The 24,468-nt window shown below is 42.7% G+C and overlaps 1 protein-coding gene across 1 annotated transcript; it reads left to right on the top strand.

Annotated features, from left to right (window-relative positions):
- The first annotated feature begins 2,912 nt into the window (after positions 1-2,912).
- rasal1a (RAS protein activator like 1a (GAP1 like)) lies at positions 2,913-23,926 on the top strand. Its single transcript, XM_088994639.1, has 21 exons — positions 2,913-3,283; positions 3,518-3,574; positions 6,915-7,028; positions 7,334-7,395; positions 8,596-8,725; positions 10,399-10,480; positions 10,559-10,699; positions 10,809-10,900; positions 11,026-11,143; positions 11,275-11,428; positions 12,461-12,525; positions 12,675-12,787; positions 13,642-13,834; positions 13,956-14,093; positions 15,027-15,171; positions 16,711-16,883; positions 18,402-18,539; positions 20,412-20,547; positions 21,313-21,433; positions 21,699-21,775; positions 23,605-23,926. The coding sequence occupies exons 1-21, from the start codon at positions 3,219-3,221 to the stop codon at positions 23,751-23,753; spliced, it is 2,463 nt and encodes an 820-aa protein (XP_088850765.1). The 5' UTR covers positions 2,913-3,218; the 3' UTR covers positions 23,754-23,926.
- The last annotated feature ends 542 nt before the right edge of the window (positions 23,927-24,468 follow it).

The following is a 24,468-nucleotide window of genomic DNA, read 5'->3' as shown; positions in this document are numbered from 1 at the left end:
CGAGCCGCAACGTCCACGTAAACGTCCGGCCGTGACCTCCTTCCAGGTGGCCTTCCAGGGTGACACTGGGTGACTGGCATTGCACGCCCACGTCCAGCCACGCTGTCGTCGTGCATGACGAATTGAGTCTCATCCACGACAAGCCGTGCAACGTCCGCGTCAACGTCAGTCCGAGACCCCACTCACCGCTGGATCCCGGAGCGGCTCTGGACTGGTCTCGTTTCCCCGGAGCCGGGCAGTTCACGCCCACGTTGGCGTCCGGCCGAGACCTGGTCCCATACGGCCGTACGGGGTGCCATTCTGCGCCTGGCAGTTCGACGTCCACGCAGAGCCATGCGCCGTCGCGTGAACGTGCGAGAGGGATCGCACTCACGCCCACGACGATCCGTGCCGCGTCTTCGTCCACCCCAGGCCGAGTCCCGTTCCCATCAGGCCGCCGCCCGTCGTATGCTGGAGAGGCAGCGGTTGCCCTCTCCACCGACCGTTTCCTGGCGAGTGGACCTTTTGGGAGACTGTTGTGACTTCTGGAAGCAGCCCCTTGAAGGGGGGGTACTGTCATGATCTGGTTGGCGACCAACGGGGGGCGCTGTCGGCCCCGCCTGCACCTCCACAGGTGCTGGTCGTCCCAATCAGATTGGCGACCAGCGGGTAGCGACGTCAGCCCTGCCTGCAGCCTCGCAGGTGTTGGTCGTTTAATCATTGACACTTAAAAGGACACCCGGCGCGACCATCCGGTGCCGGTTCATTGTTTGTTTGCTGCTTGTTTGCGGCATGCATTGTGTATGTGTTTGTTTAACCTTGGCGGACTTTTACTTTTGGTCTTCTTTTGCTACTTTGTATTTTTTCCATTCAGCTGATTTTGACGTTTTACATTTTGTTCCTGCTGACTTTATTGTAATACAATTTGTCAAACAACCTCCTGCTCCTTCCTGCCTGCTTTTTGGGATCCACACCCGCCATCACCACCTTGCAAACCGTGACAGTCACCAACTCAAAAACAAGACTTCCGGAATATTCAGGACGAGTCTTAAAACGTAAAATATACGCTGGAATCTTTGTAAAATACGCTCAGTAGAAGTCACTTGAAGCCATTTTACAAAATATGGAAACAACTTGTCCGGAGACGTCGGTTGTCCTTTAAAGTGGTTCAATGATTGTCTGCACCAATTACACAACTGTTTTAGTGTTATATTCTGCCACTGATCACTTTAGCTGTGCTTTAAACATTGCATATTTTCTCACAGCTGTCATTGGGTGGTGCTAACAATGGCACCCTTACATCACGAATGTCTTTACATACTTGTCATGTCCTTGTTTATCGTAGTTGCTTTTTAATGATTATGTTAGGGTAGTCTGTAATATCGGAGACAAATTCCTTGGCCGTTTTACATGCTTGGCCAAAAAGTTGATTCTGATTCTGATTAATTAATCAGGGCAAAATGTACCGAAATAGCAACTGGAATACGTACTTAAACAATACGTCTGTGTAAGCTCTCAGTCGGACAGGAGTGGTCCATCGATGAGAAGATTTCTTCAGCTGTCATCTGTCACCTTCAAATTTGTACAGATGACGGCTGAAGAAACCTTCTCATCGATGTACTTAAACAATGTAATAAAAAATATTGAAGGGTGGATTTTTCAGAAATGGCCACTGCCCAATCTGAGGATCCAGACATCTATGAACTCAAGGCAGCAGGCACGGCCCTGAAGCTTGAGGAGGTGGCACTGTGTGAAGGGGGTCCCGCTCTCCTCTGCGATGTGTCTACGGGTCGCACTCGTCCCGTGGTTCCGCAGGAGTGGCGTCGGCGAATTTTTGATTCTATTCATTCCGTCTCACACCCTGGCGTCCGGGCTACAGTCAAACTACTTGGGGCCAAGTTTGTCTGGCCTGGGTTACGAAAGGACGTCAGGAAGTGGGCAGCTGCATGCGTGGCATGTCAGCGCGCCAAAGTCCAAAGGAAACTTTTCCGATTCCGGCCAGGAGATTTGACCACGTCCATGTCGATCTGGTTGGGCCCCTCCCTCAATTCGCAGGGTTGCACACATCTCCTCACTATAGTTGATCGTACCACTAGGTGGCCGGAAGCAGTCCCCCTGTCCAACACGACCTCGGCAGATATAGCCCGCACATTTCTGTCGTCCTGGGTCGCACGTTTCGGCACGCCATCCGATATCACTTCGGACAGAGGCCCCCAGTTTGTGTCCGAGCTCTGGTCAGCCATGGCGCAGTCCTTGGGTGTACAGGTACACCGCACGATGGACTACCACCCGCAGGCTAACGGGATGTGTGAACGTTACCACCGGTCACCTAAAGCCGCGCTACGGGCCGCACTATCGGACGGTAACTCTTTAGACCGGCTTCCATGGGTAATGCTCGGGTTAAGTTCGGCCCCAGAAGTAGACCTTAACGCCGCTCCGGCAGAGTTAGTTAGTGTTCGGTCAGAAACTCCGCGTTCCTGGTGAATTTCTGCCTAAAGCTTCGGATACACCTTCTTTCCCCCTTTGGCCAGGAGAGCCCCTGACTCCAGCAGAATTTCACCACTGCGTCCCCAAAATATTCGTTCCCTCTGCTCTTAGGTCAGCCCGGTTTGTCTTTGTGCGTTACAATGCCCACCGCTCTCCCCTCCAGCCTCGCCGCGACATGCCAGGGTTGTGTGTCGTTCCCCCATTCAGGTCTTACCCGGATCACCTTCACCACAGAACGACGGTCAAGCCCCCTGCAAAAATTTCACCTTGACCTTCCTTCTGGGTTTTCTAGGGTGGGGGTGGGGGTGGGGTGATTGGTGGGCACTAGGACCTGGCATCTCACCCAGCAGGTGCACGGGAGGGGGCGGGTTTATGTTACATATACGTATATATTTCACTGCATTTTCTTTTTGAGTTAGATCCACTTCTTAGCCGTTGGAATAAACAAGTCTCCACATTCAGTCGTGTGTGCTCTTTCCTCAACGGCTACAGTGTACTGGTTTAATTAGTCTTTAAAATGGGCAATAAAAGCAAATATAACATCCTTTTGCGCTATCGCCCAAAGACCGTGGTTGCTTGACAAGACAGAGGAAGCACGCGCGCTGCCGGGTGAGCGTGCGTGGACTGTGGCGATGCGCGCCGGTCTCGCGCGTTCAGAGTGTCGTGAGATGAAGAGAAGGGAAGAGAAATACGTTTGGATAACGAACGCTCACATGGAAGCATTGGATGAATAGCGTATCGTCGTCGCCGAAATGGCCAAAAATACATCATTATATTTTCGCATTGTCGAGGGCAGGAACCTCCCAGCCAAAGATGTGTAAGTAAAACCTGTACAGGGCAGGTGTTTGTGTGCTGTGTTCACGAAATTCACTCTCAACGTTATTGTTTAGGGTTATTTTCTTTAGTAAAGCCCTAACTCTCCTGCATTTTGATTGCTTTTGAAATAAATACTGGTGAATAAGAAAGTCGGGACTGTCTTATGTTCAACTCTAATAAATCACTACCATCATACATGATATTTAATCATGTCACATCTTCTTGCCATCTCAAGGTCTGGAACCAGTGATCCATACTGCATAGTAAAAGTTGACAATGAAGTTGTAGCCAGGTGAGTCTCAATCATTTTTTTTCTTTTAATATGCTGTCACTGCGATTTTTTTCATTGTACCAAACGTTCTACTGCAACTGCTATACCACACACTTGAGACACGAGGAGTAGATAGTGTGATCATAGTGGTGGTGCATGGGTAGACTGCAGCTCCCTCCATTGCAAATAACCTGATACTGCTCTATATCCTTTAAAAGACCCACATGTAACCATGGAGAAAATGCATCAGTTGTTTCATGCAGTTAGTAGTTGATGGAAGCTTTTAGACGTTACAGCTGAAAGAAGTTCCTGTGTTGAACCACTGGTGAGAACATTCACGAGGAACCTGCACCTTTAAACGGGAAGTCAAGTCAAAAATATGGATTGGGTTGGATTGGATTTGCCTTTATTAGTCTCACAGTGGAGAAATTTACATTTCACAGCAGCAAAGTCATGAAAGGAATGAAAGTAGAAAAACAAAATACATGAGCTGCTGGAAAGGCAGCCAATCTCGCGGCGCCGTCTTGAAGTCAAAAGAACAAAAAAAAAACTAAATAACAAATAATATGACAGCATAGAGACAATATGACAAAACAAAGACACAGAGAGACATTCATTCTTCAGGACTTGCTGTACCCTCTTTGTGATGACATGAAGCAGTTCTAGATGAAAGAGGAGAGGATCAAAGCGTCTTTCCACCAGTGGATCAGGAACATCATGGTGGAATGTGCACCTATGTACAAAAATATGGTCTATGCTTCCTTACTTGTCAAATCACCACATTCTGAGCAACACGAGGTTTACGGAATATAAATCAAGCCGCTAAATCCAACGTTTTATCCATCTCACCGAGCTGCCATTTTGCCTTGGACAGGCACTTGCTGTTGACTAAAAACACATTTGGTGTGGGTTCCAGTAATGACTAATCACAGCTCCCGTTTTTTTTCCGAGTTTGTCCATGTGACATTTGCAAGCGGAGCCGTGTTTGGTTGCAATGTCATTATCTGTTAACAGCAAGTTGTGAAATGGCCACCCCAGGAATTGGATGAAAATGGGTAGATGTTACTGCCTCATTCATATTCCACAAACACAATATTAATCAGAAATTTGACGCATGGTACGGCATATAACATTTTATTGTAAAGAGCATTTTTGATATGACACCCCCTCACAGGAGGTGCGGGAGACAAACACATTTATGAGTTCGAAATGATTGTAAACATTAAAGTGTTAGAAACCAGTAGCTTGCCACCTACTGTCTCTAGAGTAACGTTTTGTTGTGGAGAGTACAGAGATATGACTCTGCTTTCTCTCCTTGTATCATGATTTACTGCATGTCCATGATTGGTGAAACCTATACGAACATCATGCCGGGGCTTACGCCGTAATCGTCAAGTTTCTCATATTTTGGCAACACAGCCTATAGCCAAGTTTTCAACATATTGACGACCAGTTCAATGCCGGTTTTCAGCATTTTGAGGCCCAGTTCCAGCTCAGAGGAATACTGTAATGTAGGATGTTACTAAATATGTTCAAATAGTGGCAGCATTGAACACCTCAACAGCCAGGGTGAGGTGACTCCTGGAGCAATCGGCAAGGATAACACTCAGGACAATTTCCTTTTTTTTCCTTTTTCTTATGATCAACTTCATGTTCAGCCGAAATCTGTGGGCAGACCCCAGCAATCAGTGCAGCTTACCGCCAGCACAGCCGATAGACACCATGGCAGGTATACAGCTCTGGCCTACTTCACACCTATGTGCCTTAACTAGACTTACCGTGAGCCCAGTGAACCTTTGCGTTACGCTGCCCCCCCTGCTTCAACTTCAGTTCTGTGACGAGCCACCTTTCCATGTGGTGAGGCTTGTTCTTCTTCTTCTTTTCCTTTCGGCTTTTCCCCTCAGGGGTCGCCACAGTGAATCAATGTCCTCCATCTATCCCGGTTCTGTGCATCCTCTTCTCTCACAGAGGCAATGGTCAAAAATCTTTGTAACCCAGACCAGGGTAAACCAGACCAGATCATGACGGACCACCACAAGTCTGTGGTCAATGACACCACCACACTTATCCTTGCCACCATGGTGGGGTTCCCACCATTTCTGGTATCCCACCTGGCTTCCGGACCCACCCTTGTCCCTAACTTACCCCCTTTTGCAAAGCGCAGCCATTTCGTCCGCTTATGCCACCGTCCACCTATTTGAGTGTTTTTCTTGACACTGTTCCTGATTTCCTGTTTGGTTCTAGTCGATTTTGGGAGTGCATGGGCTCTGGAAGAGAAACCATTCACAATGGGTCTGTACTTTTAAGGGCATAAGAGGGAGTTTCACATATTTCTGGGTTTGAAGGGATTAGAGAAAGCTTGTCGCTTGCTGTATTAACAGTTAGTTTTGTTAGGAGAGTAAATAGTATATTTGCAGTATTATGTGTTATGTTTTCTGACACTTTCTGATCATGATCTTCACCATCATGCAGTGAAACTCAACAAGAACAAGAGCTGACCTCAGTGGTAATTTTTCTATGTGGTCGAATTTGAGAAAGCGGCATAATGTTTCTCTGTGAAGACCGACAACTCATCACAATGTTCCTTGTTTTGTATCATTTGGTGGCAAGCTTGTCTTTCCTTCTTAAAAGTATTTTTTTTTTCCATGTTAAGCAAATATGTGTCACAACGAGTCTGGTATAAAATGAGCAAACATGTTTAGCAGCGAGTCTCACATTAAAATGAACCGCAAAACAATATGAAGTATGAACCTATTCATTCACTCCCCCACCTCCAAGCTAACAAGAGCCCCTTCTGTAATGTGCAGTTTTTATTAACCACTCTCCAACATTTGTTTCTGCAAAATAACCCTTTGCAATCTCTCCAGCCATAGTTTCACTGAAAATCTGAATATGAAACATGTTTTGTCTCCTTGAGCAATTATATTGTCTGTCCTATTCTGTTTATTTTGAGTATCGATTCTGTCATGCATCAATTGTGGGCATGTGAAAGCTTAATTTCATGCCAAGTACACAAGGCAAGCTCAGAAACGTTTGGTGTTTCAAAGATAGTCAATTGATACTTACAGATCAATGCCGTATTTGTTAACTGTCAAAAAAAGCTGTCAGTATGATCCAGATTGTGGATTTGAGAGCAATCTCTTCACATGTTAAGACTTTGTGGACCTGGATGAAAGCTACCTGAAAATATAAAGTTCCTATAATGTGTATTCATGCTTCTTCTCAATTGTTAGTCATAAATGTGAGTTTTTGAGTTGCCTATCCACTCGATGTAGATTCACACTGCTGCCTCATTTGAAGTGATTCCCTTCTTGTCTGCTATGGTTGTTATACTGTCATGTATGTGTGACTTTTTGTTCAGGACTGCTACAGTGTGGAAGAACCTCAATCCTTTTTGGGGTGAAGAGTACACTCTGCACCTCCCAATGGGTTTCCATTCACTCTCCTTTCATGTCATGGATGAGGATACTATTGGGTAAAGTCATCAGACCCAAAATAATTGCATCGTGATTCCAAAGTCAGACGAATAGATCCTCAGTTTGATGTATGGTGCTCTAAGGCCTCTGTGTTTGCTTCACTTTCCTCTTGATTTAGTTGGTTTAGAGTCACATGTACAGTTTGCATGTTTTGGAAAAGACCCAAAGCTTTAGAATAAACAACCATCGTGAATGGTACTGGTGTTGAGGTTTTCTATCCCCCGTATTAGTCGTCCAATCAGCCCGTCACCTCTTTTTATTTGGGTTTTGATTGCATCTCATCCCGCTTTATCTTCTTCAACAGCCATGATGATGTTATTGGAAAGATTTTGCTGACCAAAGAAGCCATTGGAACTCAAACCAAAGGTATGACTTTTGGTGGGAGGGAGGGGTTACAAAGGTTACATGGTCGTGGATTCACATGACCTCAGTTTTTAAAAAGTAAACCTTTGGGAATGTTATTACTTGTATACGCTCGCTTGAAATAAGTTTACAAGGACAACATACATTACTTAATGCGTGGGAAAACAGAAAACTCAAGAATTTGACAGACAGGAAACATAACCTTAACAAATTTTCATGAATTTGAATAAATGTTGGCATTGTAACAATTGAACAACTGATGCAAGACTTCTAAATAAAGAGAGAAATATAAACTGAACAGGTAAATCTGACAGTAGTGGGAACGAAACAAACTACTGCTGTGATTGCCAACGACTTTACCGCTGTACATTTGGGTCGTTTATCAGGTGTGACCAGTTCAACTTTTGTTCATTTCAACATCCCAACTTTGAAAACATTTATTTTCCAAAATCGATTTTGCTTTAATGCTCATTAAGAGAGAGAAGTGTTAAATAGTGCAACGATTAAATGCTCTTCCACTAGATGGCAGAATGTGCAATGAACCGATGGATGCACCTGCTGAACATTTCTACAAAAGAATCACACTTTAGGGTCCAACTGAGTAGGCCCAAATTTTCACATTAGTGAATTAATGAAAATTTAAGTGATCATCATTATTTTAGCAATCAAATATTTTGTCTTTTCTTTTCATTTTTTAATTTAATTTTATATTTTTTTTTACACTGAAGTTTTTGTCAATTTGTTTGTTGGAACAATGACCTACAACCTACAGTATATCGGTTCAATAATGCCTTTCATTGACCGAAGCAATTTTGCAAACGATATTATTGCCTAACTTCTCATCTATTTCGCGTGTCTGTTGTCAGAATCAGAAAGCCTTTAACAGTCCCACAATGGGTAAATTTGCAATCTACAGTAGCAAAATTGGTGGCGTGGTGGGGGTTCAAAAGATAAAACAAAGTATTCTATGCACAAAAGAACATGTCAGGAGACTGAAATGTAAAACTCCACAAAACGTTTCATAAAAAGAACTGGACATAGTACAAAGTATGAAAGTATGAAAACATATTTGATGTATGTAACTGTAGTGACTCGACATAAGGTGGCTGTGCTATTTACAATGCGTAAATCCAGTTTTTTTTCATGTGTGTTTATTAAGAAGCCGTTCTTATAAGTTACATCATTTCTTTGTGGAATGGTCAGTGCTAGACAGTTGGATGAACTTGACTAGGGTTGATCCCAATGAAGAAGTCCAAGGAGAGATCCACCTGACTCTTCAAATGCTGAAACACACAGAGAAGATTATCCTGCGATGTGATGTGATTGAAGCCAGGTATGCAATACTGTGAGCTTTGCTTTGAAAGATGGCTGCAATGGGTTAAGAACATAATGTCCCGAGGTTTTCTTTCCTTTCTACGATCATGTTCTTATACCTGACACATCCTCTTTGTGCTGAAATCCTGCCCTCATCCCCTTCATCATCATCACTATCATCATCATCATAATCTTGCTGCAGGCTTCCATTTCCCCTGCTTGAGTCAACATGCCACCCTCACACTTCTCAGTACCCCATCTGCGGGTTACATCCACACTAGCCCTCTCAGTAAGGGTGCTAACAAGCATATCACATGGACCTTAACACTGTGTTATGTCATGATCCTGGAAATATAAATTGGATTGAATTGGATACGCCTTTATTAGTCACGCAGTGGAGACATTTACATTTCACATCAGCAATGTGATGAATGTAAGAGGAAAGGAAAGGAAGAATTAGGAAAACAAAATATAGGACCTGCTGTAAAGGCAGCCACTCTCGCAGCGCCATCTTGAAGTCAAAACAACAACAAAAAACGAAACAACAAATAATGTCACACAACACAAAAGACACAGACAGTCATTCAATCTTAAGCACTTTCTGCACCCTCTTTGAAACAGTTCTGGATGAAAGAGGAGAGAATCAAAGGGTCCTTTTCACCAGTAGATCAGGGACGTCATGGTGAAATGTGCATGCCTGCTACAAGCTAAATGTTGAAAGCGAACATGAAGCTGTAGCATCCATTGACAAAAAGAGATTTTCTCACATCTCCTGTCCCGTGAATCTGTGGCGTCACCGGTGCGCACCGCAGCTTTAAGCTTTAATGTCTTTCAATTCCTTGATCTCCTTGATGTGCGTATCACCCTGACGCATAGCACACGCTTGCAAATTGTATAAAAGGAGCTGTCGCGGGACAGAGAGATTGGGCGAACCACAGGGCAGAATCATATCAGACTCATCTCGGACTGACGCCCGGCTCACGCCGGGCGTCGGACGGATATCACGGCACGACTTGCTCTACTCCACGCCGCGATCAAGCTCTGCGCGTCACCTGCCTGGGAGATCTGACAACGAACCTACTTACAAATAAAGAGAACCATCAAACTCTTTAAATCCACTTCAATTCCAAGTAGCGACAGTTCCACATACACATCGACGCTCTGCACTGAAGCTCCTTTCTTCTCATCGCGGGCTCCTCAAGCCATGCATTCATCCCGCCGCAGACTGTCCAACAGCACCGACCTTTCCGCTGAACAAAGCAGGGCTATGAAAATGCTGCCCATTACAAGCGCAAAAAAAGCACAATTGCCCCAGAGCTGTCCAGCGATGACAGTCAAATGGCACTGACATTCCTCCCAAATCAAAAACAGTGCTGGCATATTCGTGCTGTCTCTTGATAAATGTCGTGGCCAAAAATGCTGAAAACCAATCCGTATACGTTCCACGTGACACACAACAACTCAAAGTGACAAAAGAAAACACAAAAACAACAGCTAAAAAAGCAAGGCTCATGAGAGCACTTGCTGTTGGCTGCCTACTTGGGCGCAATCTTGCACTTTTTTGGTTTTGGAATTTGCTTGAAAGGATGAGGCTGAAATGATTATGTCATCATTATTACAAGTAACTCAGACGACAGGTGGTTTGCAGCATTATTGTGTCAAAAAATGCATCTCTTTGTTTCTTGATGTAAGAGACCTGGCCCCAAGAGACATCTCTGGAACCTCAGATCCATTTGCAAGAGTTATTTACAACAGCCACAGTGCAGAGACCTCGGTGAGTTTTGTCTTCATGATTATTATGCGCTGTAAGAATTTATGATGAGGAAGCGAAGTCACACCCTCTGGGTTTCAGATTATCAAGAAGACTCGATTCCCTCATTGGGGAGAAACGCTTGAGCTGTACTTGGATCCACAGGAACTCAATGAGGAAGGAACTGTCATTGTGGAGGTTTGGGACTGGGACATGGTGGGCAAAAACGACTTCCTGGGAAAGGTGAGGAGAGATTGACTCTGGTGTACATTTTCCCAAGACATATCTGTTTGTCACTGACTTCGTTTCATACATTCATTAAATAAGTCAAAGAAGCGTTTGATTTCTGCAGGTGGAAATCCCTTCTGCTTGTTTGCACCAAAATACACTATTGGAGAGCTGGTTTCGTTTGCTGCCGTTGGGAAATAATGAGGTGGATGCAGGGTGAGGATTATGGGTGTGAGTGTTCAGTCGGCGCCCCCATACCTTCTTTGTTCAACACCCCTGTAAAGATACAATTAATATTACAAATACAAGCTTGTTTTCCGAAATTATTTCTCTGTGTCTAGAGGCAAGTTGGGAGCATTGCGTCTAAAAGTGCGCTTGGTGGAGGATCAGATTTTGCCATCTTTGTACTATCAGCCGCTCATTGACTTTTTGGTTGAGTCAGTCATTTCCCCTGCCGAGGTTAGCCGCTTTCTTTTATTCAAAGCGTTCACCTGAGCAATCCTTTCTGATGTCCTGAATTTCCCTTCTTACCACTAAAAATGTTGAGCATGCTTTGGGCAAACAAATAATCTAAAGTGTCCTCTGGTCAGGTTGATGACAGCAGTGCATTGACCATGCTGGAAGAGGTCACCACCGTTGAGAGCCGGCAAGATGTAGCCATGACCTTGGTGAAGATCTACCTGGGTCAAGGCCTCGTGATTCCCTTTTTAGATTATCTGAACACCCACGAGGTCAACCACACCAGTAAGATGGAACACCACTGAAAGCTGTCCTTGTAATGTCAATATAGGGTATCGCGCTTGATCACAGTACCATTTTAATGGCAAACCCTGATCTTGTTGTTTCCAAGTGTGGAGGTGTGATGAGGATGGCTATCTCACCGATGTTCATGGAACACTTCAAAAGTGATACAGTTCGCAATACACCTTGTTTTAGACCTGCCTCGTTTCCTACGAGTCATTATTTGTTTTAGCCAGATTCCTGCGTGCTCTCCCCGGGAATTGATTATTCGCTTGCTCATACAGTCAAGGTCTTTGTGCGGTAAGGTCAAGCCTTATAAATGCCAGTAAAATGTTTTCTGTTCATGGGTCTGCTTGCACTTCACATGTCCGTGTACCGTAAGTGACCACATACAATAACAACCAATATAAGCGTATCAAATAATCAACCTTGCCAAATTCAAGGTCGGAGTGTAATCAGAAAATATTTACTTGCAGTGGTCTAGAACTGTACACCATCATATTGTATCTCTCGTGCAAACCCAAATTCCACTGAAGGTGGGCCATTGTGGAAACTGAAAATTAAAACTGAATATACAGATCCATTGCTTCAACTGTCCAGCATCACCTTATTCGTGATGCTGGACAGTTGAAGTGTGTGTGCGCGTGTGTGTGTGTGTGTGTGTGTGTGTGTGTGTGTGTGTGTGTGTGTGTGTGTGTGTGTGTGTGTGTGTATATATATATATATATATATATAGTTTGCACAGAGTTGGGCTCTGGTATATGTATATTTATATTTTAGTATGAGATTATGTTCCTTCTTGCCAAGGTTTCCGTGACAACACTGCACAACCAATAGCTGGTTTACAAGGACGCTATATATTATTGAGTTATCTCTTTTCACAGCAATTATAATAATACCCCACTCCTCAACCCCCTCCACCTCAATCATTTGGAACAAAAGATTGTCAGACAATCCACAAAATTCCATGTTTCTTCATAATTTGTGCTGGTGTTTCTGTTTCCACTAATAGCATTTTTTGTCTTGCCATCGTAGCTGATCCAAATACTTTATTTCGTTCCAACTCTCTTGCGTCCAAAGCCATGGAGCAGTTTATGAAGGTGAGTCAGTCATTTGGTGATTGTTTTTGTTGTTTTGTTTCTTCATCCAAAATGTAGATTTAGGTCTTTCATTACTTTTAAAAGAGATTATTTGGCTGTATGAGCTGTAAATGTCGATAAAAAATATAGATATTCTTGTTTCCTGTCAGGCTGTTGGCATGTTGTATTTACATGAAGTGTTGAAGCCCATCATCAGCCGCATCTTTGATGAGAAGAAGTACATTGAACTGGACCCTTGTAAGATTGACCTGAATCTCACAAGGTAAATCTGGCCTAAATTCCCCCTCTTGAAAACACGAAACACAATTCTCATATATCGTGTTTGTAATTATGCAGATACAGTAATCCCTGGTTCATACATTGTTCATTTTTCCGGCTTTTGCTGTTTCACAGATTTTTATTTATATTGCTGTACAGCTCGGAATTTTTTTTTGCATGACAAAACCCATCATGCCGACAAAACTGTCTGTAAAGCATTTGTAAAAACTGTTCGTTGTTTTCGGCCTGAAAAAAGCTTTAATCTTTAGTTTCATTCAATACAGTATTCATTCATTCATTTTCCAAACCACTTTATCCTAAATAGTGTCGCGGGGGGTGCTGCAGAGTATCCCAGCAGTCTCCAGGTACTAGGCTGGGGACACCCTGAAACGGTTGCCAACCAATCGCAGATAATTGAAAAATTGTAATTGTATTTGTATTTTGTAATTGTACAAAACCATGGGTGCTGCTTATTCCCTTTACACTTTATCCTTGTAAAGAATACACAAAACTGAGAATGACATAGAAACGAATGTAAGAGCTGTTGCATAGCAACAGCTATAAACCCCTTGAAATGTCACTCTGTGACACGGAGGGAGATCTTTTTTACATTAGCCAAGCATGCTGTCATTTTTTTATTTATTTTTTAATATATATAAATCTCTGCTGAATGCCAAAGATCCTTTCTCCATAAACTCATGTGAACAAGATGCTCTCACATGTTATAATTGTAATCAATAGCATGTCTATTGTGTTGAACTGTTAATGTAATAGATTCAATAATCAATGGACCATGAAGTATTTGGCAGAATTTTAGAAAGTAAGTGTCCATTGTTTTGTTGGCTTTCTTTCGGGAAGGCGAATTTCATTCAAAGGTGTAATAACAGAGGCAGAAGTGCGGGACAGCAGTGTGGAGATGCTGAAAAGCTACTTAACCAGCATCGTTGAATCAATCGTTGGCTCGGTTGAGCAATGTCCTCCTGCCATGAGAGTGGCCTTCAAACAGCTGCACAAGCGAGTGGAAGAGCAATTTACCGAAATCGAGAACGAGGTCAGTGTGCACATCAAGAAAATCCCCAATGAAATATGATCCAATTTCACAGCCTATAAGTTTAGTGTACATCACTTTGCAGTTTTAATAATGCTTGTCATCCTCACCTTATGTTGAACAGGATGTGAAATATCTCGCCATCAGTGGATTCTTTTTCTTGCGTTTTTTCGCTCCTGCCATCCTCACACCTAAACTGTTCCAGCTGAGAGACCAGCATGCTGATACACGTACGAGCAGGACACTGTTACTGTTGGCCAAGGTATAATTGACTGCATCCACACGTTGCACACACATGCATGCCAAATTTTGACGCAAATTGGAGCAGACCCTTACGCAGTCACAATAAACTAATTACAGTAAATATCTGGACAAAAAGGTACAAATAGAACCAAACTGTACAATGGTAACTACATGCTGTATTGAGCTGCGTGATGATGTCTTTTGATGCATTGCATACATTAGTTCATTGCCGTTTGTAATCTTGAAACGTCATACACTGGGAACTGCATAACTTGAGGACTACCAGTAACAATTCCTTCGAATGATGGCCTAACGGTCATGTCCCAAACGAAAATGGCAAACAACATAAGGAAACCACTCTAAACCACAGTATATATATATATTTTATATGACCCTCATTTCAAGTGAATCTCGCGCGGTGGTCCTAGGTGACCAACTATGACGGTGTGGGTGTCAGGCTTACACATGCAGCATTGCTTGATGTGGTTTTCATATCTGCTGAACACCGTTTGAATATGCTGTTGCCATGGGACCTCTTCTGTCAAAGGGACAGGCTATTTTTGTATCACTCTGTGCAGCCAGCAGACTTTGTTCAAAGAGGGCAGTACAGAGGATGGATACAGACTTCCTTCTCTCCCACGGTTAGGCTGGGGCTGGACAAAAGGCCTCACAGCACGCTGGGCCACGAGGACCTTTTTGATCTACGACTTTAAGTTAGCATCATGGTGGACTCATGGTTAGCACATCTGCAGTTCGGAGTGTCTATTGGCCCGTCTATTTTTTAATGTGGGCTTTGCAATGTCATAGTACTCCTCCCAAGTTTCACAACATGCATGCTACGTTCACGAAAGACTCTAAATTGGCCATAACTAACTGAGCTAGCTCTGTTAAGAGGCTTGTTGGAAAAAAATGTGATGAAAGTATGAATACACGTGGCCTTGGTTTTTGTCAGGCATTACAAAGTGTGGGGAACCTGGGCCTCCAACTGGGTCATGGAAAGGAGCAATGGATGGCACCTCTTCATCCAATGATCATTCACAGTGTGGCCTCTGTCAAGGACTTCTTGGACAAATTGATCGACATTGATCATGACACGGGTAAGGTACAGCATGGGGCGGGGAAAGAAAGTTTCCATAGAGTCACGAGATTCTTTGTGTGTATGGCAGAATTAGTGAAACAGCTTGGTAGCCGAGCAGTGAAATATTCATGAACACAGACAAGACTTGATGCGAAAAATGAGTTGGCAGAGTGACACAAGCCTTGCGAGCTTTCTGACCATCACGTGTGAGCAAGGATTGCGTTGTGAAAAAGTTGGCCCTTTTTATGGCTCATCTTCCATCCGTACAATGACACCCACACTTTTCTCTTAAAGGTCAGGATGACATTTGATGCTCTTCCACTTGATTTGTCCAACTCAGACGTGAATGTTTTTGCAGTTTGATATGACCAACCATCCTGAATAAGATATCCTTATCTGTGTTTGTTTCCGATCAAAAGTCTTGAGACAGCCTTGGAATTAAAACCAATTCATGAAGACGTTTTGGACATTTGGAACAATTCTATGCTCGCAATCTCTCGGGAAGTTTGGGCAAGAAAACTGTTAGGGTCATTAGAATGTGACATGATGACAGGAAGTCTGAGAAACTAAAACGTTCGTATAGTGAGTTGCAATAACAGACCCCTTCTCTTCAGCATGACTGGGTGCCAGTGCACAATTATGCAAGGGCTATAAAGACATGCTTGAGCGAGTTATTTAATAATTTGATTGGCCCACAGACAGCCCTGTTTTGTGATAAACTACAAATTGTATTTTTTAGGTGTTCTGCACTGTGTATCTTAAAATCAATAAAATGTACACCTCTTGTGAAAAGACAGCTATCAAACTGTATTTATCCACTTAACCCCCCACACCCCCAGTAAAAATAAATGTACAAAATAGCAAAATAATTACAAACAGGCTGCCCGGTCGTTGAGTGGTTAGCACGCGGACTTTACAGTGCAGAGGTCGTGCGTTCCAATCCCGCTCCGGCCTCCCTGTGTGGAGTTTGCAGGTTTTCCCCAGAGGTTCGTGGGTTTCCTCCGGGTCCTCCGGACGCACACAGACACATTGACGGTTACAAGGGCGACGATTACGTGATGGACACCAAGGCTGACCAATCAGCGCCCGGCTATGGTTAAGTGTTGCCAACGAGTTCAGGCCCCGATCCACCGAGCTCGCTTACGATTGACTGCGTAGAGTATGTGGTCGGGGAGGAAATCCCTCCTCCCAGTTGACGCTCCAGCAGGATGCGATTCATCATAAAAAGTAATGGCTGCTCGCACGTAATTCAATAATATCGTGCCAGCAGCTTTGGTAATGGCTTACTGACGACCCAAGGATATATGTTGTCGTGCTACAGTCGGTGTCACTTTATTTTATGACCATGAAAACGCCAGTTTTTGCTACTTCCCCGTTCAGTGTTTGACTTAAACATACATTCCATAAAAGATACAGAACTGAAGCAACTTACGACCAAATTCACCTTACGAAAAACCGTTTGGAACGTATCTCGTTCGTAAGGTGGAGAGTGTCTGTAATGGCCAAAAGCCCCAATGACTTTGTGGAAGCTTGATGTGTGTCTCTTTATCTCCTGCAGTATCTGAGATGCCACAGCGAGCTATCTTCCACCCCTCAGTCATTGTCAAAGAAGGATACCTCCAGAAACACAAACCTGAAGGAGCTCAGCTGCTGTCTCGCTTCGCCTCCAAGAAGCGCTACTTCTGGTTGACCAGAGAGACACTCTCTTATGCCAAGACCCCTGATTGGCAGGTGGGTTGTTTTTTTCCCATTGCCCCAGAACATGTGCGATTGCTTAATAAGTCTCTAAATTGGTCATAGGTTTAAATCCAGTGGCGAGCCGTGCATGTCAAACCAAGGCCTTCAGTAGTGCTACGTCTAAATCAATCCAAAGCTGCGAGTGTCATTAGCCAGGAAATAACGTGTGAAATACAAGAAATACAATACAAGAAACTTGAGAAATACTGTTATTAAACTGCTCAAATTTTTAGTATGAGCTTGTAGATTTATGATAAAGTCATAAAATTGCAATATTATTTGCTATTTTCTGACATATTCTGAGCTGCCCGACCTTTGTTAATGATCTCCATTCTTTCTTGAAAAGTCCATCTTGAAAATGGCTTTAACAGTAAATCTACAACAAAATCCATTTCTTCTCCTTCAGCCATTGTGGGTTGACAAAACTGCTATTAAAGTAACATAACAATATATTTGCCTATGCAGCTCGCTTCAGATACAGTGTGCTAGCTCTGGCCAGTATGCTCTTATCACTAGCGTCCAGTGATACTATAGTTGGCTAGCAGAACTGATTGTGAAGGCGTCCAGGTCGGCAAATGATGGCTGAAATGTGATTGGTTAAATGTTTAAATATGAAAACACATCTGGAAGCAGTGCAACAGGGGAAAAGTAATGAAAGGGAGCTTAAAGACAATTTGGAATTATTTAATAAGAATTCATGTTCAAAATAGCATTAACATTAGTCTGTGATTCAGATATTTTTAGGCCAGCCCTGACGGCCCACCACTGTTTAAATCACAGAGGAAGCAGTTGTTTCTCAATACTTGCACAGCCAACATTCACACGTGCCTCTTGCCCTCTGATGAGATGAAGCATGTAAATGGATGGATGAATGTATCTCGAAGAATCACATCGAATGATGAATCACAAATCATTTGGAAGGTTTTGAGTAAACAAGACGAACCACCTTAATCATCTCCAGCTTGCTCAAATGTATTTGTGTTGATCACCATGTGAGGACGTCATTAGTGTTATTACCACGTGGTGCCTTACCTTGTGATAATGATCTCCTCTCATTCAGCAGTTAGGGCCTGCAAGAGAAGAGAGACGCATAAAGCTCGCTTTGAGACTGCTTCTGCTTTGTGTCAGTGGTATAAAGGCGAGGGTTCATTGAAGGTTGTGGATATTCACGGTAACGTTGCAAATCAGATGGGAAACAATATCCTGGCCTATTTCCTCCATCATGGAGCTGCCCAGTCTCACTGAGCCAAGCTCCCGTCAGAACAGGCTGATTAACACTTAAAAGAGTGCTTTGCCCATCATACAGTTCTCATTATCATGACGTGCTTTTCTCGTACAATAGCCCCTGAGAATAATGCTTTCGTAAATGCCCTTCATCCACAACTGCCCCGTTGAGTTACGCTGATTTATTTTATTTCGCTCAAACATGAAAACGCTGAGCAGAATCCATCATTGTCAGCTCGCCTGTGCTCATTTTAATTGCTGCTGTGATTTGTGGCTCAATTGTTGCAGGTGCGCTCCTCAACGCCCATCCATCGTGTGCGCGCAGTGGAAAGGGTGGACGAAAATGCCTTCCAGCATCCGAATGTAATGCAGGTCATTACCCAGGACAATGACGGCAAACTTCAAACCATGTACATCCAGTGCAAGGTGCATTCTTTGATTAATCACACTGCTCAGGAGTCAGACGATATCTTGACCCCTCATAAAAGTTGGATTTGACCTCAGTAAAAGTGTGAATCAGAGTTGGAATAGTTTTCTGATCTGTCATTGCACTCTAGATAGACAACCTTTGGGAGTGGTCAAGAGGGTTTGGGTGCGTAAAGAGCTGGCTGGCAGGCAAAGGGGGCGGTATGATCTGTAGCGATACAGAAGCTGGCTCTTGGGACGCATATTTCACCACTCTGGCAGTCACAAGGCCTGAGCTGAAGTTCTGAAATTCAGTTGGCTTCACCTCAACACAAAGTTTATGCGACAGCCCCAGTCCTGCAAGATAGTCGTCTATATTGTTATATACAGTATATATATATATATATATATATATATAAGTTAAAGGACAACCGACACCAGATTTTGTTTTCCTAACTGACATCAGAAAAAACGTTTTATAGCATCTAAAATACCCAAAACACGCAGGCTGATATTTTTAGTCAAATGCAAAACACCAATAAAAATGACTTAAAGTGTGCTAAATCTGCAAAAAATTGAGCTGCGAATTGGGAATTTTCAGAAAGTCCCGCCCCCAATTTGTGACATCACGCTAACACGACTTGCCTTGCTCGAGAATCAAAACAATGGCTTCAGATTAGAAGAAGATGCGTTCTTGTTACGCATCCAGTTATGAACATAATTCAAATAGTTCTGAAGAGGAAAGTGTGAATGTTTGTAATCGATTAAAGAAGTTCTTCCGGGTCATTTTGAGGAATCAATACTGGTGTAGCGTCCCAGAAAATGCAGAAGATGGCGCCAGAGCTCCGTTGGAAATGGCTGATTTGTCTTCTTGGAATTTTGTGTCAACGAATATCAAATAGTTGTCTTGGTGCAACACACAACAATTCACCATAGCATTATTTATTTGTTTTCCTTCTAATTTCGCCATTAATACGGATCAACACGAAGTTTTCAGACCAAACAAAGTACCGCAAAAAGCATTTTGCGTCCTTTCTCGGTCAGGGGCGTTCCTTCCGTGACGTGACGTCAAGACTCTTCACCAACTCAAAAACAAGACTTCCTGAATTTTCAGCGGGAGTCTTAAAACGTAAAATATAGCTATATACGGTGGAATCTTTGTAAAATACGCTCAGTAGAAGTCATTTGAAGCGATTTTACAAATTATGGACACAACTTGTCCGGAGGCGTTGGTTGCCCTTTAAGGGTTAGGGTGGGCAACAAGTAAACAAGCAAGGTACTATTGACCAGCGTCATTTTAGGAACAATGCAATTAAGCTGTTCGATCCTTTTTCGTGCAGCAAAATAATTAGTCATAATTAATTACTCAGCCCCAAAAATTAAGGAGTTTATCAACTGTAAAGAAGTGGCAAGTTTGAGAGTGCCTAAGTGCAACCATTTTTCTTCTGTTCGATGAGTCCATCAGTCTTTCGGTGTTGAAAATTGACTTTCCACAGAGGTGCTGCACACCTGACATGCAGACAAAAATAATAATAAAAATAAAGACAAAAAAAAACAGTATGACATGTGTACTGTACTGTTTTGATGATTTAACCAATCGACATTGTGTGTGTGTGTGTGTCTATTTTTGTTTTTTTAATGTATTTTTTCCCCATTTTATTTATTTATTTCTCTGTGGCTTGCCTTGTACCTGTAATATTGATGGAAACAGTGACAGGCTGACGAACCTTCTGTCCGCCTTTGGGAACCACCCTCAAAAATGCGGTGGTGGAAAAATGTGGTGTTGTATTTTGGGGAATGCACCACAAAATAATTGTGAAAATGAACTTGACTTTTCAGGTATGTGTCGTTGCCACCAAATGAATTGTTCCTATGTTATGTTTACTCACACAGAATGTAAATGAGCTGAACCAGTGGCTGTCAGCAATCAGAAAAGTCAGCATCTACAATGAGCGAATGCTTCCTTCCTTCCACCCAGGGACACATCGTGGGGGCAAGTGGACGTGTTGTCTACAGACAGAGCGCCAAGGTCAACCTTCCAACATTTACTTCCAAAGCTTATTTGTGTACTTGACAGTGAGCTTTCAGGAAGAATGCAGCTTTCTATTGAAGCCAACTGCTCCTTCAAATGTTTGGGGAACTCTGACTTTCACCTACACAAAAAATGAAGGTTGACATCTTGTGTTTGTGGATTTTTTTGTGGAATATGGAGAGGAGACTTGATCTTAGTTTTACTATTGGGTGCTTTCTACCGTCTTCGATATTGATGTACTGCTTTTTTGTTGAATATACTGTATGATAATTGCTCTGATACTCTAATAAATACAGTAGATTTGAGTAAGGCATTTGGTGAGCTGCTTTATGTGCATCAGAAGGTTGAAATACAGAATTCCTCACTTTGGCTTCCCACTATTATTCCTCAACATTGCATCCAAATGACCATTCCCTTCCTCTCGCCCAAAGTCAGCTTGCTCGTGGGAGGGAATTTTGACATATTGGCCAGGCTTATACACACAGGCTGAAAATTAGGGCTCTCAATTTCTTCCAAACCAAATTTGTCTTCATTGAATGTGAAAATGTATTTTGGGAAAGTGGGACATCACCATGGGGAGAACATCTTTCACACATGGTGGGCCAAAGATGAGATTCAAACCCCAAATCCCAGAAATGTTCAGTCACTGCTTCGCTTTTGTCTCAAAACAATAAGATTCAAACTGGTCTCTTCAAATTCCTTTTTTCCCTTCAGTAGAGGAAGAGTAAAAACGCATTGGGTTTAACTACTCTTGGTTCACAGTTCCAGGCTGCAGTCAAACTCACTCCGCTGTGACTCTGGGGGACTGGAGCGACCCTCTTGATCCTGATGTAGAGGCTCAGACGATTTACAAGCAGTTCCTCCAGGGAAGAGACAAACTCAGGTCAGTGTTATACACTATATCTTCTGTATAATCTTTGCAACTTGAAAGTCATATTTTATATAATGTGAAAACTCAATATTACCGTATGGGATGACAAAAAAAATACGGATTTCAAAAAGAAAAAGGACAGCCTCAACCTGGTTGCAATTCACAAATTGGACACTGGAGGTCTGTGTTTCACACTCCAATGACTTCTGTTTATATTTTGAGCTGCAATGAAACGTCCAAAGGAACACTTGTGATGAGCTGCTTGATATGCCCGTAGGAAAAAATACCTTCCAGAGGCAGATGCAGATCGGATGACCAGCAATAAAGAAGAGATCAACTCTGACAATCATCCAGGTGATGCCCCATCTTTACCGTACCCAATGTAGCGACAAACACCCATGACACAAAGAGAATGTACGGTCCACTAAAACAATCTTGATTTCATGTTAATTGACTCAAAAACCTTAAATGCACCCTGCAACCTGATAACATGATTAGCTGTCCACTGCAGTAACCGCTGTCCCTGAAAGGGTTAAACTCGAAACATTGATTCTCAACGGAAAATCAACTCTGTCCCACGATGCACTACAGCAGGGGTCGGGAACCTTTTTGACTAAGAGAGCCATAAAAGTAAAATATTTAGAAATGTTTTTCAGTGAGAGCCACACGCACGCGCGCACGCACATATAAACGCTCGCGTGCGCGCGCACACAAACACGCGCGCGCAACCGCGGCCACTTTTCAACAAAATATCAGAATGTATTATTTAAAATAACTTTGTGATAGTACTCACATGATTGGTTTTCCGTTCCTCGTGATTGGTAAAAATCCAGGCACTCAATTTGCCGGTCCAGAGGCGAACTTACTGCTAGCTAGCCTGCACACGGCTCATAAGCTTCTATACTTGCTATCTGCAATATACGCAGAAGTATATTTATGCTAAACGTTAACATGGGGCTTGTTAAAATGTCACTGACATTCGACTGTTTCATCGGTGGTATTGTTTCATTGCAAATTAGAATCATTTTCTCTCCTCTAATGCTCCGGTGCATTCACGCTGAAGTGCACTAGTTGGGCGTGAAGTGCACTAGTTGGGCGTTTACTTGTTCCAACATGACGGCCACTATCATCCAATCAAAATGGCGCTTTCGGCCATTCTAGGTCAGCGTCATCCAATCAAAATTGCGCTTTCCGCCAACTGCAGCCCCAACGGGAAATGAACGGCGAAAAAAAAACGACAATATGTATTTAGTTTTATCGGCGAGCCAATGCAATAATCAAAAGAGCCATATATGGCTCGCGAGCCATAGGTTCCCGACCGACCCCTGCACTACAGTGATACAGGAAAAACATTTACACCTTCCGGAGTAAATTTTTATTCCCAGCAAATGACAAATTCTTGATGTCCTATAAGTAGAGCAACACACCACAGCGGATGGACAGGAAATGCTTTGTTTGACCTTTTTTAAATACACTCCAGCTAAAAAATAATTTGTTGTTCAATAGTACGTTCTAATTTCTGCACGCAATAACAATGTCATCAACAGAGCCCACAAGTACTCTATTTCATTTCATTCCATACGGCACAGGTATCAAAGCTAAATCCGGCCCGCCACATCATTTTTTTTCGGCCCGCGAAAGCAAATCAAACTTGTGAAATTTCATGCTGTTTGCTAAAATCCTAACCAAAAATTCATATTTTTGGATGTAAAACACAAGAAGAGTCATTATTCTTGACTTCAGATTCGAAAAGTAGTTATTCATTAATTTGTTGTGCGCTCTATATGTAATATGTGGAGGGGATTAAACATTCTAATTGCTTCCCCAAATTCATAACGGCCCTTGAGAGGAAACCATAACTACAATGTGGCAAAAAATGACTTTGACACCCCTGGTCTACGGCATGAAAAGTCTGCCATTAGGATTAAGAACCATGTAAACAGCAGCATGGTTGTAATCATGTCGGAGTGTTTCAGTGTTCTGCCTGTCACTATACGTCAACGGTACAGATCAAAAACAAAAGGCGCATTGGAGAAATAATTTTGGGGCCATTTTAAGTGAATTTTGTTTTTTTTCTTGTGGCACACGTCATCTTTCGCTATGTTTTTAAGGTGTGTAGCACAACAGTTGGGCTATTAATTAACAAGCAACATCAAACTAAGTTTCTCTGTTGATCCCCGTAGATGGGGCCAAATGTAAAGTGGACCATGTGAAGGCCAGCCAGAGCCTCGCCAATCGGCTTCTGACAGCGATTGAGGATCTACAACAGGCCCACGCAACCTTCCAGGGCAGAGGCGAAGAGGACACCACCAATGTCATTTTGAATCAATAGACCAGACATTGAGTGATATTGGGTGGAATGGGTGCATCCTTTTGAAAGCATTTCCAATATGTACAGTAGGCCATGCTTTGTATTCTGAGTGCCACTGACTTTAGATATGCCGCAGAGAATTTATGACACTTGATGATAAATTCATGATTGGCTTGATATATATATATATATATATATATATATATATATATATATATATATATATATATATATATATATATATATATATATATATATATATATATATATATATATATATATATATATATTCACATGTCCTGTGTCCACATTGTTGAATGTGTTTTTTTTTTTTGGGGGGGGGGGGTCATTTTTGTATTTTCACGTGCTGAACAGAACACTGAGTAGCACATTTTTCATGCAAATGTTCAACTTTCTGCAGTCAAGTGCAGCGCTTCGCGATTGATTTTGTGCATGAATTTTGGCGCCTAATTAATTCAATGCGACTATGACTACGGTGACACACATGCGACACTATAAGTTGTGGCGATACAAGTCAACAAAGTAAAATGTATTGTAATTGTTGCTTTGGGCTATTCATGACAAAGCGGTCTGCATTTGTTTTGGTGCTGTCAGCACATGTTTTGTACTTACAGCTGACAATGTCTTGTGGTAACCTTCCACTGATATGGGTAACATTTACCTTTTACGTATTATATTCAGCCACATAAATGATCTAATGTAGTGGAAATATCAT

This window comes from Hippocampus bargibanti, linkage group LG04 (genome assembly GCF_051943395.1).
Source record: "Hippocampus bargibanti isolate YZ-2025 linkage group LG04, ASM5194339v1, whole genome shotgun sequence".
NCBI lineage: Eukaryota > Metazoa > Chordata > Actinopteri > Syngnathiformes > Syngnathidae > Hippocampus > Hippocampus bargibanti.
This window is presented reverse-complemented; position numbering and strand designations above follow the sequence as displayed.

What these genes read in the sequence shown, in the direction of transcription:
- rasal1a (XM_088994639.1), top strand. Translation starts at nt 3,219, where the DNA reads ATGGCCAAAAATACATCATTATATTTTCGCATTGTCGAGGGCAGGAAC. An exon ending in GACAATGAAGTTGTAGCCAG is followed by an intron (nt 3,575 to 6,914) that starts GTGAGTCTCAAT and finishes CTTTTTGTTCAG; the next exon opens with GACTGCTACAGTGTGGAAGA. An exon ending in CACTGTTACTGTTGGCCAAG is followed by an intron (nt 14,094 to 15,026) that starts GTATAATTGACT and finishes GGTTTTTGTCAG; the next exon opens with GCATTACAAAGTGTGGGGAA.